This window comes from Salmo salar, chromosome ssa26 (genome assembly GCF_905237065.1).
Source record: "Salmo salar chromosome ssa26, Ssal_v3.1, whole genome shotgun sequence".
Classification (NCBI taxonomy): Eukaryota; Metazoa; Chordata; class Actinopteri; order Salmoniformes; family Salmonidae; genus Salmo; species Salmo salar.
In genome coordinates this window covers 50,645,935-50,663,196 of record NC_059467.1, presented here as the reverse complement: position 1 = coordinate 50,663,196, position 17,262 = coordinate 50,645,935, and the positions used below count along the sequence as shown (strand labels likewise).

General features: G+C 48.1%; 1 protein-coding gene across 2 annotated transcripts in view; it reads left to right on the top strand.

Moving 5' to 3' along the window:
• LOC106588012 (nuclear receptor ROR-alpha A) overlaps positions 1 to 17,262 on the top strand; it is a 255,417-nt gene that overhangs the window by 133,349 nt on the left and 104,806 nt on the right. For both annotated transcript variants that reach the window (XM_045707982.1, XM_045707981.1), the window contains exon 2: positions 3,193 to 3,222. In XM_045707982.1, coding sequence (XP_045563938.1) covers positions 3,193 to 3,222 — 30 coding nt within the window. The remainder of the gene's footprint in view (positions 1 to 3,192; positions 3,223 to 17,262) is intronic.

Below are 17,262 nucleotides of genomic sequence, written 5' to 3'. Positions count from 1 at the left end.
TCCCTCTACCTCTCTGTTCCTCTCTCTCCCCCTACCTGTCTGTCTCTCTCCCCCACCTGTCTGTCTCTCTCCCCTACCTGTCTGTGTCTCTCTCCCCTACCTGTCTGTCTCTCTCTCCCTCTACCTCTCTGTTCCTCTCTCTCCCCCTACCTGGCTGTCTCTCTCCCCTACCTGTCTGTCTCTCTCCCCTACCTGTCTGTCTCTCTCTCCCTCTACCTCTCTGTTCCTCTCTCTCCCCTACCTGTCTGTCTCTCTCTCCCTCTACCTCTCTGTTCCTCTCTCTCCCCCTACCTGTCTGTCTCTCTCCCCTACCTGTCTGTCTCTCTCCCCTACCTGTCTGTCTCTCTCCCTCTACCTGTCTGTGTTTCTCTCCCTCTACCTGACTGTCTGTGTCTGTCTATCCTCTCTCCTCTGTCCTCAGTGATAGAAGGGTAGAGTCTAAGTATTCAGACATTTATGGTGCTGATTATTAAGCAGAGATACCAGCAGCAGTGACCCATGAAATAGCTGAATATTATTGTTGTTTTAATTATCCTTGTGTCACCTTTACCAGTCATTTCCCAATCTGACCCCTTTACCAGTCATTTCACAATCTGACCCCTTTACCAGTCATTTCCCAATCTGACCCCTTTATCAGTCATTTCCCAATCTGACCCCTTTATCAGTCATTTCCCAATCTGACCCCTTTACCAGTCAATTCACAATCTGACCCCTTACCAGTCATTTCCCAATCTGACCCCTTTACCAGTCATTTCCCAATCTGACCCCTTTACCAGTCATTTCCCAATCTGACCCCTTTACCAGTCATTTCCCAATCTGACCCCTTTACCAGTCATTTCCCAATCTGACCCCTTTACCAGTCATTTCCCAATCTGACCCCTTTACCAGTCAATTCACAATCTGACCCCTTTACCAGTCATTTACCAATCTGACCCCTTTACCAGTCATTTCCCAATCTGACCCCTTTACCAGTCATTTCCCAATCTGACCCCTTTACCAGTCATTTCACAATCTGACCCCTTTACCAGTCATTTCACAATCTGACCCCTTTACCAGTCATTTCCCAATCTGACCCCTTTACCAGTCATTTCACAATCTGACCCCTTTACCAGTCATTTCACAATCTGACCCCTTTACCAGTCAATTCACAATCTGACCCCTTTACCAGCCATTTCACAATCTGACCCCTTTACCAGTCATTTCACAATCTGACCCCTTTACCAGTCAATTCCCAATCTGACCCCTTTACCAGTCATTTCCCAATCTGACCCTTTACCAGTCATTTCCCAATCTGACCCCTTTACCAGTCATTTCACAATCTGACCCCTTTACCAGTCATTTACCAATCTAAACTGTAATATTTTGTAGTAAATATAGTTTTATACCATCATTTCCTTCATAGACCTTCATTCATGAATTATTACAAGCCACCTGGACTGACTGGTACTGATGTCTGTCTGAAGAAATTACCTATCATCCACTCAGCACACATCTATAATGGGATGAAAGTAGCACAGCAGCCATGGGGAGATTTAACCATGTTTCAACCCTGAACTACCCTCTGCTAGCTGCTCCATCTCTCAACCCTGATCTACCCTCTGCTAGCTGCTCCATCTCTCAACCCTGATCTACCCTCTGCTAGCTGCTCCATCTCTCAACCCTGAACTACCCTCTGCTAGCTGCTCCATCTCTCAACCCTGAACTACCCTCTGCTAGCTGCTCCATCTCTCAAGGAGAAACTGACCTCCATCCCTGGCCCTGTCTGGGCGGCAGTAGAGACAGGACTTGGCAGGCTGTGTCAGGGTCTCTCTCTCTCTCTCTCTCTCTCTCTCTCTCTCTCTCTCTCTCTCTCTCTCTCTCTCTCTCTCTCTCTCTCTCTCTCTCTCTCTGAAACAGGCCATTCATTCAGACGGGCCTATTGGTGACAGGGTGCATTTACAATACAAGTGTGTGTGTGTTTGGGTGGAGAATCATGTCTCCTATCGCAGACAGCGTGATGTTGACAGATTGGTGGTGTGAGAGAAGAGACCTGGGGTCAGGGGGAAGACAGGCATGGAGGAGAGGAGACCTGGGTACAGAGGTCAGGGGGAAGACAGGAATGGAGGAGAGGGGAGACCTGGGTACAGGGGTCAGGGGGAAGACAGGCATGGAGGAGAGGGGAGACCTGGGTACAGGGGTCAGGGGGAAGACAGGCATGGAGGAGAGGAGACCTGGGTTCAGGGGGAAGACAGGAATGGAGGAGAGGGGAGACCTGGGTGCAGAGGTCAGGGGGAAGACAGGAATGGAGGAGAGGAGACCTGGGTACAGAGGTCAGGGGGAAGACATGAATGGTGGAGATGGGTACAGAGGTCAGGGGGAAGACAGGAATGGAGGAGAGGGGAGATGGGGTGAGTCCTGCTTGAGTAGGTAAAGGCTTCGGGCCATGTCTCTGCTGTCTTCACAGGTACACACAGAGATACAGATCCCTACACACACACACACACACACACACACACACACACACACACACACACACACACACACACACACACACTCTCTCTCACTCTCTCTCTCTCCGACCCCCCACTTGTTTCTGTGTCCTTGTCACAGCCTGTAGAACAGAGCACCAGTGGAAGGAATGATTGAGGACCAACAGATTTTTCCCCCAGGTTGAGTTGGAGTCCTAGAGGCCTTTTGGAGAGGAGCCAAACGAACAGACAGACTCCTCTCCCCCCAGGTTGGGTTGGGGTCCTAGAGGCCTTTTGGAGAGGAGCCAAACGAACAGACAGACTCCTCTCCCCCCAGGTTGAGTTGGGTTGGGTTGGGGTCCTAGAGGCCTTATGGAGAGGAGCCAAACGAACAGACAGACTCCTCTCCCCTCAGGTTGAGTTGGGTTGGGTTGGGGTCCTAGAGGCCTTATGGAGAGGAGACAAACGAACAGACAGACTCCTCTCCCCCCAGGTTGGGTTGGGTTGCGTTGGGGTCCTAGAGGCCTTATGGAGAGGAGCCAAACGAACAGACAGACTCCTCTCCCCCCAGGTTGGGTTGGAGTCCTAGAGGCCTTATGGAGAGGAGACAAACGGACAGACAGACAGACTCCTCTCCCCTCAGTCGTTCCCTTCCCGTATTAAAGTGGTCTGGAGCAGAAACACAGAGTGGATGTCATTGAGTTGAGTGATGATCTAACAGCTGGTCTCTTTCTGTTTCTCTCAGGGACGTCAGCAGCGAAGAAGACACATACATGTAAGTGCCTAGAAGTCATTCTCTACAAATGATACAGTCCAGTATGGCTGGAATGAAGAACAGCTTCTGTCCCCAAACAATAAGACTGATAAACAGCTGACAGAACAGCTACTCTGACTATCTGAGTTAAACTTGTATCTTTATTTACTTTTTATTTCAATCTTTACACTGTCTCTATGCAGACTGACAGGGTCCTACACACACTCACACACACACGCTGTCACTCCAACACACGCACACGCACACGCTGTCACTCCAACACACACACACACACACACACACACACACACACACACACACACACACACACACACACACACACACACACACACACACACACACAAGCACACACAACATAATCTGCTCACACACCCACTCACATACAAGCTGCTGCTACTCTGTTTATCTTATATCCTGTTGCCTAGTCACCACACCCCTATACATACAGTTGAAGTCGGAAGTTTACATACACCTTAGCCAAATACATTTAAAATCAGTTTTTCACAATTCCTGACATTTAATCCTAGTAAAAAATCCCTGTTTTAGGTCAGTTAGGATCACCACTTTATTTTAAGAATGTGATATGAGAATTATTTATTTCTGCTTCTATTTCTTTCATCACATTCCCAGTGGGTCAGAAGTTTACATACACTCAATTAGTATTTGGTAGCATTGCCTTTAAATTGTTTAACTTGGGTCAAACATTTCGGGTAGCCTTCCACAAGCTTCCCACAGTAAGTTGGGTGAATTTTGGCCCATTCTTCCTGACAGAGCTGGTGTAACTGAGTCAGGTTTGTAGGCCTCCTTGCTCGCACACGCTTTTTCAGTTCTGCCCACAAATTTTCTATAGGATTGAGGTCAAGGCTTTGTGATGGCCACTCTAATACCTTGACTTTGTTGTCCTTAAGACATTTTGCCACAACTTTGGAAGTATGCTTGGGGTCATTGTCCATTTGGAAGACCCATTTGCGACCAAGATTTAACTTCCCGACTGATGTCTTGAGATGTTGCTTCAATATATCCAAATAATTTTCCTGCCTCATGATGCCATCTCTTTTGTGAAGTGCACCAGTCCCTCCTGCAGCAAAGCACCCCCACAACATGATGCTGCCTCCCACGTGCTTCACGGTTGGGATGGTGTTCTTCGGCTTGCAAGCCTCCCCCTTTGTCCTCCAAACATAACGATGGTCTTTATGGCCAAACAGTTCTATTTTTGTTTCATCAGACCAGAGGACATTTCTCCAAAATGTTCTATCTTTGTCCCCATGTGCAGTTGCAAACCGTAGTCTGGCTTTTTTATGGCGGTTATGGAGCGGTGGCATCTTCCTGCTGTGTGGCCTTTCAGGTTATGTCGATATAGGACTCGTTTTACTGTGGATATAGATATTTTTGTACCTGTTTCCTCCAGCATCTTCACATGGTCCTTTGCTGTTGTTCTGGGATTGATTTGCACTTTTTGCACCAAATCACGTTCATCTCTAGGAGACAGAACGCGTCTCCTTCCTGAGCGGTATGACGGCTGCATGGTCCCATGGTGTTTATACTTGCGTACTATTGTTTGTACAGATGAACGTGGTACCTTCAGGCATTTGGAAATTGCTCCCAAGGATGAACCAGATTTATGGAGGTCTACAATTATTTTTCTGAGGTCTTGGCTGATTTCTTTAGATTTTCCCATGATGTCAAGCAAAGAGGCACTGAGTTTGAAGGTAGGCCTTCAAATACATTCACAGATACACCTCCATTTGACTCAAATGATGTCAATTAGCCTGTCAGAAACTTCTAAAGCTAGCCAATATGGCAGTATGACCTCTCCTTCCCTGATCAAGAAGAGCGAGCCAATATGGCAGTCTGACCTCGTGCTGGATGGTTGATTCAATGTGAATAATGACTGCTGTTATGTAACAATATAGTAACTGGTATTCTATTAGAATGTTCTGTTGAACAGAGAGCATAATGGGTAAAGCAACACTACCATTATAATATGCTGAAGGTTTACTCCAGATATTGAGTTAAGCTGTCCAGTTGTTACCATTGTGTCATTTCTCTACAGCGGATAATCTCTCAGTAAGATTTCCGCTGTGGTTCATACAGTATTACCCTCCTCCAATCCTCTTTGGCCATGCAGAGAAAGGTGTCATTGTTTCCCGGGCCTTGAGTCATCAACACATCAACGTCGCTCATTTTCAAAACTTCCCTCAGGTTCTTGGATTGGATAGGGGGGTCAGATGGTTAGACTTAACGTTCCAGAATGTTCCCAACATCGGGGGGGGGGAATCCTTCAGTCTGTGATGTCACATCCTGTCTTGTTTTGTAAACAGGTTAAGAACATATTGGAACATGGAGAATAGGAAGGCTACTGCAGCAGAATGTTTCGGTGCTGTACTGTGGTGTTGAAATAGAACAGGACAACTTGAGCTGAAGGCTGACGTTAGTCGTTTGTGATTGGGTGGGGGGGGGGAGAGACAGAGGTATTACTCATGCCACGAGGACATGTTGTCATTGATGTGACCAAGTAATAATGTGGAGTTCCATTTCTGTTGGGCATCGCCACGGTATCAAGCTAAAACCACAGAGACTTCCCTTGTTTCATTGTGTCTTGTAAAGTGTTCGATTTCTAAGGTCTTTTTCCTGTCCAGTATTACCTGAGTGAGTCTCACGACTGGAAGCTAATCTGCAGAGGATATTTTCCCCCGTTATCCCTGGCTTCAACATGCCCTCTTGTACCTTCAGTATCAGTCTCCGTGGCTTCCTTCCTGCTCATACTAACTCCGCCAGATGTCAGGCCTGTAAGTATGCGTGGGAATATATAGGTGAAATATGAATCAGCCATTTAGCAGAGTTCAAGCTTTTCCAGAGCATCTCAACATAGTTAATAACTCTTTCAAATCTACCGATTTAGTGAGATTACTGAGATTACTGTGTGACGAGAGAACGGAGAGACACTAGGGATGCATCTCAAATCTCCCTGGGCCCTTGCTGGTCAAACGTAGTGCGCTATAAAGTGGGTAGGATACCGTTTGGCATGCAGAGACTCCACGCCTAGCAGGATGCAGAAGTATTTAATCATTCCTCATGTACTGTGCCAATTTAGGAAGAGAATATGTCCCCGTTTATATTGAATTTTATTTTGCAAATATACACGTACGCACGGAGACTCTCTCACACACACAAACACGCACATACGCACATACACACACACTCACGTACACACTAACACATGCCCGCACTCACACACGGGTTTGAGAGAGAGAGAGAGAGAGAGAGAGAGAGAGAGAGAATCATTAACACCCAGCAGTAGATTAGGGTCCAGAACCAGTAGATTAGGGTCCAGTACCAGTAGATTAGGGTCCAGAACCAGTAGATTCGGGTCCAGAACCAGTAGATTAGGGTCCAGAACCAGTAGATTAGGGTCTAGAACCAGTAGATTAGGGTCCAGAACCAGTAGATTAGGGTCTAGAACCAGTAGATTAGGGTCTAGAACCAGTAGATTAGGGTCCAGAACCAGTAGATTAGGGTCCTTGAGCATCATTAACACCCAGCAGTAGATTAGGGTCCAGAACCAGTAGATTAGGGTCCTTGAGCATCATTAACACCCAGCAGTAGATTAGGGTCCAGAACCAGTAGATTAGGGTCCAGAACCAGTAGATTAGGGTCCTTGAGCATCATTAACACCCAGCAGTAGATTAGGGTCCAGAACCAGTAGATTAGGGTCCAGAACCAGTAGATTAGGGTCCAGTACCAGTAGATTAGGGTCCAGAACCAGTAGATTAGGGTCCAGAACCAGTAGATTAGGGTCCAGTACCAGTAGATTAGGGTCCAGAACCAGTAGATTAGGCTCCTCTGAGGATCTAGCAGGCTGGAGGAGGGGGGGTAGTAAGCCCCCCCACAGTCAGCCTTCCATACCCACATGGCCAGTCAGTCAGCTAATCAGCCAGTCAGCTAACCAGCCAGTCAGTCAGTCAGTCAGCTAATCAGCCAGCCAGTCAGCTAATCAGTCAGCTAATCACAGTCAGTCAGTCAGCCAGTCAGCTAATCAGCCAGTCAGTCAGTCAGTCAGTCAGCTAATCAGTCAGCCAATCACTCAGCCTTCCATACCCACATGGCCACTCAGCCAATCAGCCAGTCAGTCAGTCAGCTAATCAGCTAATCAGTGAGCCAATCAGTCAGCCAATCACTCAGCCTTCCATACCCACATGGCCAGTCAGTCAGCCAGTCAGCTAATCAGCCAGTCAGTCAGCTAATCAGTCAGCCAATAATTCAGCCAGTCAGCTAATCAGTCAGACAGTCAGTCAGTCAGTCAGTCAGTCAGTCAGTCAGTCACACAGTCACACAGTCAGCCAATCAGTCAGTCAGCCAGTCAGCTAATCAGTCAGCTAATCAGTCAGCCAGGAACAGAGTCAGCCAAAGACAGTCAGTTGGTCAGTCAGTCAGCCAGTCAGCTAATCAGCCTGCCAGTCAACTAATCAGTCAGCCAGTCAGCCAGTCAGTCAGCCATTCAGCTAATCAGCCAGCCAGTCAGCTAATCAGCCAGCCAGTTCTAATCAGTCAGCTAATCAGTCAGACAGTCAGACAGTCTGCCAGTCAGTCATCTAATCAGTCTGCCAGTCAGCCAGTCAGTCAGCTAATCAGTCAGACAGCCAGCCAGTCAGCCAGCCAGACAGTCAGCCAGTCAGTCAGCTAATCAGTCAGTCAGCTAATCAGTCAGACAGCCAGCCAGTCAGTCAGCCAGTCAGTCAGTCAGCCAGTCAGTCAGCTAATCAGTCAGACAGCCAGCCAGTCAGACAGCCAGCCAGTCAGTCAGCCAGTCAGTCAGCTAATCAGTCAGTCAGCTAATCAGTCAGCCAGCCAGCCAGCTCACAGGCTCTGTTTAATAGAGCTCCTTGCGTTTATGCTCTTAATTAGTTCATTCTGAATAAGAACAATGAGCTCTATTACCAGCCTGCATCCCACTGCTGTCTGTCCTCTGAAGCTAAGCAGGGTTGGTCCTGGTCGGTCCCTGGATGGGAGACCAGCTGCTGGAAGTGGTGTTGGAGGGCCAGTAGGAGGCACTCTTTCCTCAGGTCTAAAAAACTAAATATCACAATGCCCCAGGGCAGTGATTGGGGACACTGCCCTGTGTAGGGTTCTGTCTTTCAGACGGGATGTTAAATGGGTGTCCTGACTCTCTGAGGTCATTAAAGATCCCATTGCGTTTATCGTAAGAGTAGGGGTGTTAACCCTGGTGTCCTGACTAAATTCCCAAGATGGCCACCTAATCATCCCCAGCTTACAATTGGCTCATTCATCCCCCTCCTCTCCCCTGTAACTATTCCCCAGGTTGTTGCTGTAAATGAGAATGTGTTTCTCAGTCAATTTACCTGGTAAAATAACAATAAAATAATGGTAAAATTACCGTAAAATAACAAATTAAATAAATACAATAAGTACTGGTACATCAAGCTGTCTCACTACAGAAACAGGAGATAGACTAGTGTCCTGTCCAGGGGGTGTACTGGTACATCAAGCTGTCTCACTACAGAAACAGGAGATAGACTAGTGTCCTGTCCAGGGGGTGTACTGGTACATCAAGCTGTCTCACTACAGAAACAGGAGATAGACTAGTGTCCTGTCCAGGGGGTGTACTGGTACATCAAGCTGTCTCACTACAGAAACAGGAGATAGACTAGTGTCCTGTCCAGGGGGTGTACTGGTACATCAAGCTGTCTCACACTACAGCCTGGGGCTGGGTGAGGGTGTGTGATGGGGAAAGACCCGAAACAAAACCCGACACACCCAATGACCCCGAGGTTACATCACTGTTGTGTCCAAGAACATAGAGAGATGTCTTCATCTAATTTTACATTGTATCCCTCCTAGAAGCCCTGGACATCACAGCATGGTGTTGTCCGCTAATGGACCAGCTAGGGCTAGTCTACACTCTCCTCTCCTCTCCTCTCCCCTCCCTCCTCTCCTCTCCTCCTCCCTCCCTCCTCTCCTCTTCCCCCTCTCCTCTCCTCTCCTCTCCTCTCCTCTCCCCTCCTCTCCTCCCCTCTCCCCTCCTCTCCCCTCCCCTCCCCTCCCCCTCCTCTCCTCCCTCTCCTCTCCTCCCTCCCCCTCCTCACCTCTCCTCTCCTCCTCCCTCCCTCCTCTCCTCTTCCCCCCTCTCCTCTCCTCTCCTCTCCTCCTCTCCCCTCCCTCCTCTCCTCTCCTCTCCTCCCCTCCTCCCTCCCTCCCTCCCTCCTCTCCCCTCCCTCCCCCTCCTCTCCTCCCTCTCCTCTCCTCCCTCCTCTCCTCTCCTCTCCTCCCTCCCCCTCCTCACCTCTCCTCCTCCCCCTCTCCTCTCCTCTCCTCTCCTCTCCTCTCCTCTCCTCTCCTCTCCTCTCCCTTCCCTCCTCTCCTCTCCCTCCTCTCCCTCCCTCCCCTCCTCTCCTCTCCTCTCCTCTCCTCCCCTCCTCTCCCTCCCCTCCCCTCCCCCTCCTCTCCTCCCCTCCTCTCCTCTCCCCTCCCCTCCCCTCCCCTCCCCTCCCCCTCCTCTCCTCTCCTCCCCTCCTCTCCTCTCCTCTCCCTCCCCTCCCCTCTCCTTCCTCTCCTCTCCTCTCCTCCCTGCTCTCCAGCCAAGGGCCAGAGCGAACAGGAGAGGTGGTGTGAAGGACTTCTAAAGTGGACCATGGTGTTCATGATGAACCCCTTTCACTGACCTACCTAGCTGTACCTGGTTCCTCTCACTGACCTACCTAGTTACCTGGTTCCTCTCACTGATCTACCTAGTTACCTGGTTCCTCTCACTGACCTACCTAGTTACCTGGTTCCTTTCACTGACCTACCTAGTTACCTGGTTCCTCTCACTGACCTACCTAGTTACCTGGTTCCTTTCACTGACCTACCTAGCTTTACCTGGTTCCTCTCACTGACCTACCTAGTTACCTGGTTCCTCTCACTGACCTACCTAGTTACCTGGTTCCTCTCACTGACCTACCTAGTTACCTGGTTCCTCTCACTGACCTACCTAGTTACCTGGTTCCTCTCACTGACCTACCTAGCTTTACCTGGTTCCTCTCACTGACCTACCTAGTTACCTGGTTCCTCTCACTGACCTACCTAGCTTTACCTGGTTCCTCTCACTGACCTACCTAGTTACCTGGTTCCTCTCACTGACCTACCTAGCTTTACCTGGTTCCTCTCACTGACCTACCTAGTTACCTGGTTCCTCTCACTGACCTACCTAGTTACCTGGTTCCTCTCACTGACCTACCTAGTTACCTGGTTCCTCTCACTGACCTACCTAGTTACCTGGTTCCTCTCACTGACCTACCTAGCTTTACCTGGTTCCTCTCACTGACCTACCTAGTTACCTGGTTCCTCTCACTGACCTACCTAGTTACCTGGTTCCTCTCACTGACCTACCTAGCTTTACCTGGTTCCTCTCACTGACCTACCTAGTTACCTGGTTCCTCTCACTGACCTACCTAGTTACCTGGTTCCTCTCACTGACCTACCTAGCTGTACCTGGTTCCTCTCACTGACCTACCTAGTTACCTGGTTCCTCTCACTGACCTACCTAGTTACCTGGTTCCTCTTACTGACTTACCTAGTTACCTGGTTCCTCTCACTGACCTACCTAGCTTTACCTGGTTCCTCTCACTGACCTACCTAGTTACCTGGTTCCTCTCACTGACCTACCTAGCTTTACCTGGTTCCTCTCACTGATCTACCTAGCTACCTGGTTCCTCTCACTGACCTACCTAGTTACCTGGTTCCTCTCACTGACCTACCTAGCTTTACCTGGTTCCTCTCACTGACCTACCTAGCTATACCTGGTTTCTCTCACTGACCTACCTAGTTACCTGGTTCCTCTCACTGACCTACCTAGTTACCTGGTTCCTCTCACTGACCTACCTAGTTACCTGGTTCCTCTCACTGACCTACCTAGCTGTACCTGGTTCCTCTCACTGACCTACCTAGTTACCTGGTTCCTCTCACTGACCTACCTAGCTTTACCTGGTTCCTCTCACTGACCTACCTAGTTACCTGGTTCCTCTCACTGACCTACCTAGTTACCTGGTTCCTCTCACTGACCTACCTAGCTGTACCTGGTTCCTCTCACTGACCTACCTAGTTACCTGGTTCCTCTCACTGACCTACCTAGTTACCTGGTTCCTCTCACTGACTTACCTAGTTACCTGGTTCCTCTCACTGACCTACCTAGCTTTACCTGGTTCCTCTCACTGACCTACCTAGTTACCTGGTTCCTCTCACTGACCTACCTAGCTTTACCTGGTTCCTCTCACTGACCTACCTAGCTATACCTGGTTCCTCTCACTGACCTACCTAGTTACCTGGTTCCTCTCACTGACCTACCTATTTACCTGGTTCCTCTCACTGACCTACCTATTTACCTGGTTCCTCTCACTGACCTACCTAGTTACCTGGTTCCTCTTACTGACTTACCTAGTTACCTGGTTCCTCTCACTGACCTACCTAGTTTACCTGGTTCCTCTCACTGACCTACCTAGTTACCTGGTTCCTCTCACTGACCTACCTAGCTTTACCTGGTTCCTCTCACTGACCTACCTAGCTACCTGGTTCCTCTCACTGACCTACCTAGTTACCTGGTTCCTCTCACTGATCTACCTAGCTTTACCTGGTTCCTCTCACTGACCTACCTAGCTATACCTGGTTTCTCTCACTGACCTACCTAGTTACCTGGTTCCTCTCACTGACCTACCTAGTTACCTGGTTCCTCTCACTGACCTACCTAGTTACCTGGTTCCTCTCACTGACCTACCTAGCTGTACCTGGTTTCTCTCACTGACCTACCTAGTTACCTGGTTCCTCTCACTGACCTACCTAGCTTTACCTGGTTCCTCTCACTGACCTACCTAGTTACCTGGTTCCTCTCACTGACCTACCTAGCTTTACCTGGTTCCTCTCACTGACCTACCTAGCTGTACCTGGTTCCTCTCACTGACCTACCTAGTTACCTGGTTCCTCTCACTGACCTACCTAGTTACCTGGTTCCTCTCACTGACCTACCTAGTTACCTGGTTCCTCTCACTGACCTACCTAGTTACCTGGTTCCTCTCACTGACCTACCTAGCTATACCTGGTTCCTCTCACTGACCTACCTAGTTACCTGGTTCCTCTCACTGACCTACCTATTTACCTGGTTCCTCTCACTGACCTACCTATTTACCTGGTTCCTCTCACTGACCTACCTAGTTACCTGGTTCCTCTCACTGACCTACCTAGTTACCTGGTTCCTCTCACTGACCTACCTAGTTACCTGGTTCCTCTCACTGACCTACCTAGTTACCTGGTTCCTCTCACTGACCTACCTAGTTACCTGGTTCCTCTCACTGACCTACCTAGTTACCTGGTTCCTCTCACTGATCTACCTAGCTTTACCTGGTTCCTCTCACTGACCTACCTAGCTATACCTGGTTTCTCTCACTGACCTACCTGGTTCCTCTCACTGACCTACCTAGTTACCTGGTTCCTCTCACTGACCTACCTAGTTACCTGGTTCCTCTCACTGACCTACCTAGCTATACCTGGTTTCTCTCACTGACCTACCTAGTTACCTGGTTCCTCTCACTGACCTACCTAGTTACCTGGTTCCTCTCACTGACCTACCTAGTTACCTGGTTCCTCTCACTGACCTACCTAGCTTTACCTGGTTCCTCTCACTGACCTACCTAGTTACCTGGTTCCTCTCACTGACCTACCTAGTTACCTGGTTCCTCTCACTGACCTACCTAGCTTTACCTGGTTCCTCTCACTGACCTACCTAGTTACCTGGTTCCTCTCACTGACCTACCTAGTTACCTGGTTCCTCTCACTGACCTACCTAGCTTTACCTGGTTCCTCTCACTGACCTACCTAGCTATACCTGGTTTCTCTCACTGACCTACCTAGTTACCTGGTTCCTCTCACTGACCTACCTAGTTACCTGGTTCCTCTCACTGATCTACCTAGTTACCTGGTTCCTCTCACTGACCTACCTAGCTTTACCTGGTTCCTCTCACTGACCTACCTAGTTACCTGGTTCCTCTCACTGACCTACCTAGCTATACCTGGTTTCTCTCACTGACCTACCTAGTTACCTGGTTCCTCTCACTGACCTACCTAGTTACCTGGTTCCTCTCACTGACCTACCTAGTTACCTGGTTCCTCTCACTGACCTACCTAGTTACCTGGTTCCTCTCACTGACCTACCTAGTTACCTGGTTCCTCTCACTGATCTACCTAGTTACCTGGTTCCTCTCACTGACCTACCTAGTTACCTGGTTCCTCTCACTGACCTACCTAGTTACCTGGTTCCTCTCACTGACCTACCTAGTTACCTGGTTCCTCTCACTGATCTACCTAGTTACCTGGTTCCTCTCACTGATCTACCTAACCTGGTTCCTCTCACTGACCTACCTATACCTGGTTCCTCTCACTGACCTACCTAGTTACCTGGTTCCTCTCACTGACCTACCTAGTTACCTGGTTCCTCTCACTGACCTACCTAGTTACCTGGTTCCTCTCACTGACCTACCTAGCTTTACCTGGTTCCTCTCACTGACCTACCTAGCTATACCTGGTTCCTCTCACTGACCTACCTAGCTTACCTGGTTCCTCTCACTGACCTACCTAGTTACCTGGTTCCTCTCACTGACCTACCTAGTTACCTGGTTCCTCTCACTGACCTACCTAGTTACCTGGTTCCTCTCACTGACCTACCTAGTTACCTGGTTCCTCTCACTGACCTACCTAGTTACCTGGTTCCTCTCACTGATCTACCTAGTTACCTGGTTCCTCTCACTGACCTACCTAGCTTTACCTGGTTCCTCTCACTGACCTACCTAGCTATACCTGGTGTCTCTCACTGACCTACCTAGTTACCTGGTTCCTCTCACTGACCTACCTAGCTATACCTGGTTTCTCTCACTGACCTACCTAGTTACCTGGTTCCTCTCACTGACCTACCTAGTTACCTGGTTCCTCTCACTGATCTACCTAGTTACCTGGTTCCTCTCACTGACCTACCTAGTTACCTGGTTCCTCTCACTGACCTCCAAAGCTACCTGATTCTAAAGGTTCTTCAGAACAAACCTGACAGGTCTGTTCCTCAGTGGACCACATTAATAAATGTAAACCGGTGTGAGCCAGCCAGGGTGGACAGGTTGCTAGGGCATGGAGATGAATCATCCCTTTACAGCTGTCATCATAGGTCAGGATGAAGAGGAGAGGTGGAGACCAGGAAGAGGAGAGATGAAGGAGAGATGGAGAGGACAAGGAGGAGGATGGAGGAGAGATGGAGAGGGGAGATGGAGAGGGGAGATGGAGAGATGGAGAGGAGGAAGAGGAGAGATGGAGAGGAGGAAGAGGAGAGATGGAGAGGAGGAAGAGGAGAGATGGAGAGGAGAGATATAGAGGACAAGGAGGAGGAGAGATGGAGAGGGGAGATGGAGGAGAGATGGAGAGGGGAGATGGAGAGGGCAAGGAGGAGGAAGAGGAGAGATGAGAGGACAAGGAGGAAGAAGAGGAGAGATGGAGAGGACAAGGACGAGGAGGAGGAGAGATGGAGAGGACAAGGAGGAGGAAGAGGAGAGATGAGAGGACAAGGAGGAAGAAGAGAAGAGATGGAGAGGACAAGGAGGAGAGATGGAGAGGAGGAAGAAGAGAGATGAGAGGACAAGGAGGAGGAAGAGGAGAGATGGAGAGGACAAGGAGGAGGAAGAGGAGAGATGGAGAGGACAAGGAGGAGGAAGAGGAGAGATGAGAGGACAAGGAGGAAGAAGAGAAGAGATGGAGAGGACAAGGAGGAGAGATGGAGAGGAGGAAGAAGAGAGATGAGAGGACAAGGAGGAGGAAGAGGAGAGATGGAGAGGACAAGGAGGAGGATGGAGGAGAGATGGAGAGGAGGAAGAGGAGAGATGGGGGATAAAAACAGTCCTCTTCCCCCTCCATCTCTCTGTCTGGCAACATGGTGGCCACCATGGCTCAACAACGAGGGATGGGGGGAGGGAGAGAGGAGAGAAAGGGATGGGGGAGGGAGGGAGAGAGAGAGGAGAGAAAGGGAGGGAAGGAGAGAGGAGAGAAAGGGAGGGAGAGAGGAGAGAAAGGGAGGGAGAGAGGAGAGAAATGGATGGGGAGGGAGAGAAGAGAGAAGAGAAAGGGGGGAGGGAGGGAGAGAGAGAGAGGAGAGAAAGGGGGGGAGAGGAGAGAAAGGGAGGACGAGGCATAATGGTGTTAGCTATAGCATGTGTTGAATAGCCTCGAGATGGCCCCCCATCTTGAACAGAAGGTACTTTCTCCCTGGCGGTGGTCAGATTGTATGTTGTTTTTTTAATGACGAAAGCTAGCTAGCATAAGAACCCTCCATAGTATAATGAAATATGTATGGGAGTGAAAAAGTCTGGTGGTCATGAATGACCTCACTATATAGACAGTTAATAAGGAGAGTCACTAGAATGCACTCTAGAATTCACACTATAATTCACTCTAGAATGCACTCTAGAATTCACACTATAATTCACTCTAGAATGCACTCTAGAATTCACACTATAATTCACTCTAGAATGCACTATTGAATTCACACTATAATTCACTCTAGAATGCACTCTAGAATTCACACTATAATTCACTCTGGAATGCACTCTAGAATTCACCCTATAATTCACACTAGAATGCACTCTAGAATTCACACTATAATTCACTCTAGAATGCACTCTAGAATTCACACTATAATTCACTCTAGAATGCACTCTAGAATGCACTCTAGAATTCACACTATAATTCACTCTAGAATGCACTATTGAATTCACACTATAATTCACTCTAGAATGCACTCTAGAATTCACACTATAATTCACTCTGGAATGCACTCTAGAATGCACTCTAGAATTCACACTATAATTCACTCTAGAATTCACACTAGAATCTGTTCAAACCAAAACACTACAACCAAAGAGATGCAGTCATTTCCTGAATTAGAGGAGCTTTCAACCTTCGATATCAGAAGTGATTTGGTTCAACACAATTGTAAGGCAACCAGCTGCAACAGGATTGTGAGTTTGCTCAACATTTGGGCATGTAGTTAAACCAACATGCATTCTCAAGTTGAATTGAATGTTTACTCAATTTTAAATTTTAGGTTGAGTGAACATAAAATTCAACTTAAGAATGTATTCTTGACCTATTTTCATATTTCCCAGAGTGCCTTGGCTTTCAAGTGAATTGTAGGTACCACCCATGGCTGTATTTGTTAGCGACAGAGACATGGTTGTTGTATTCAATGGTTTTCAGTCCTGTAGCCTTCACCAAGTGAGTGCCTAAATAAATATGTTCTCTTTAAAATACAGGCCACATCAAGCCTGCAAGTCATATTATGCTGGCTTGCAAATGGATGTGTAATTCCTATTGGAATCCTGCCAGAGTGAAGATATCCAACAATTGGAATTCTTAATCATCCGCAACCTGCTTTCAGAATGACTGCCAGGGTCAGGGGAAACGGATTGTTAACGCTACCTAAATAATATCAATTGGACGAGCCGTCTCAGTAGCAGGTGAAGTAAGTCAAAACGCCCAACAGATCAGTTTAGAAAATGTTTGTTATTTATGATTGATTGATTCATCTTATGCTAGCAAATCAAAGTACATGGAAAAACACAGTTACTGAAACAAATCATTTAGAAAAATCTACCTGCAAGAGGCATGCTGGGAAATATGATGATGATGATGATGATGATGATGGGTGTGGTTTTGAGCAAACATGAAGTTGTAATTTTACACAACAAGCTTTTTCAAATTCAGCTGACTTTGAGCAGTTTGTTGAGTATCCCACTTTAAAGGTCCAATACAATCATTTAAAACCTGTTGGGGCTACAGGTTAGCAATGAACCCCGAGTCGGGATTGCTAACAAGGCTGGAAATTCAAAACATCAAAAATCTAATAATTTCAATTTCTCAAACAATCAACTATTTTACACAATTTAAATGATAAACATCTCCTTAATCTAACCACATTGTTCGATTTTCAAAGAGGCTTTACGGCAAAAGCATAAAGTTAGA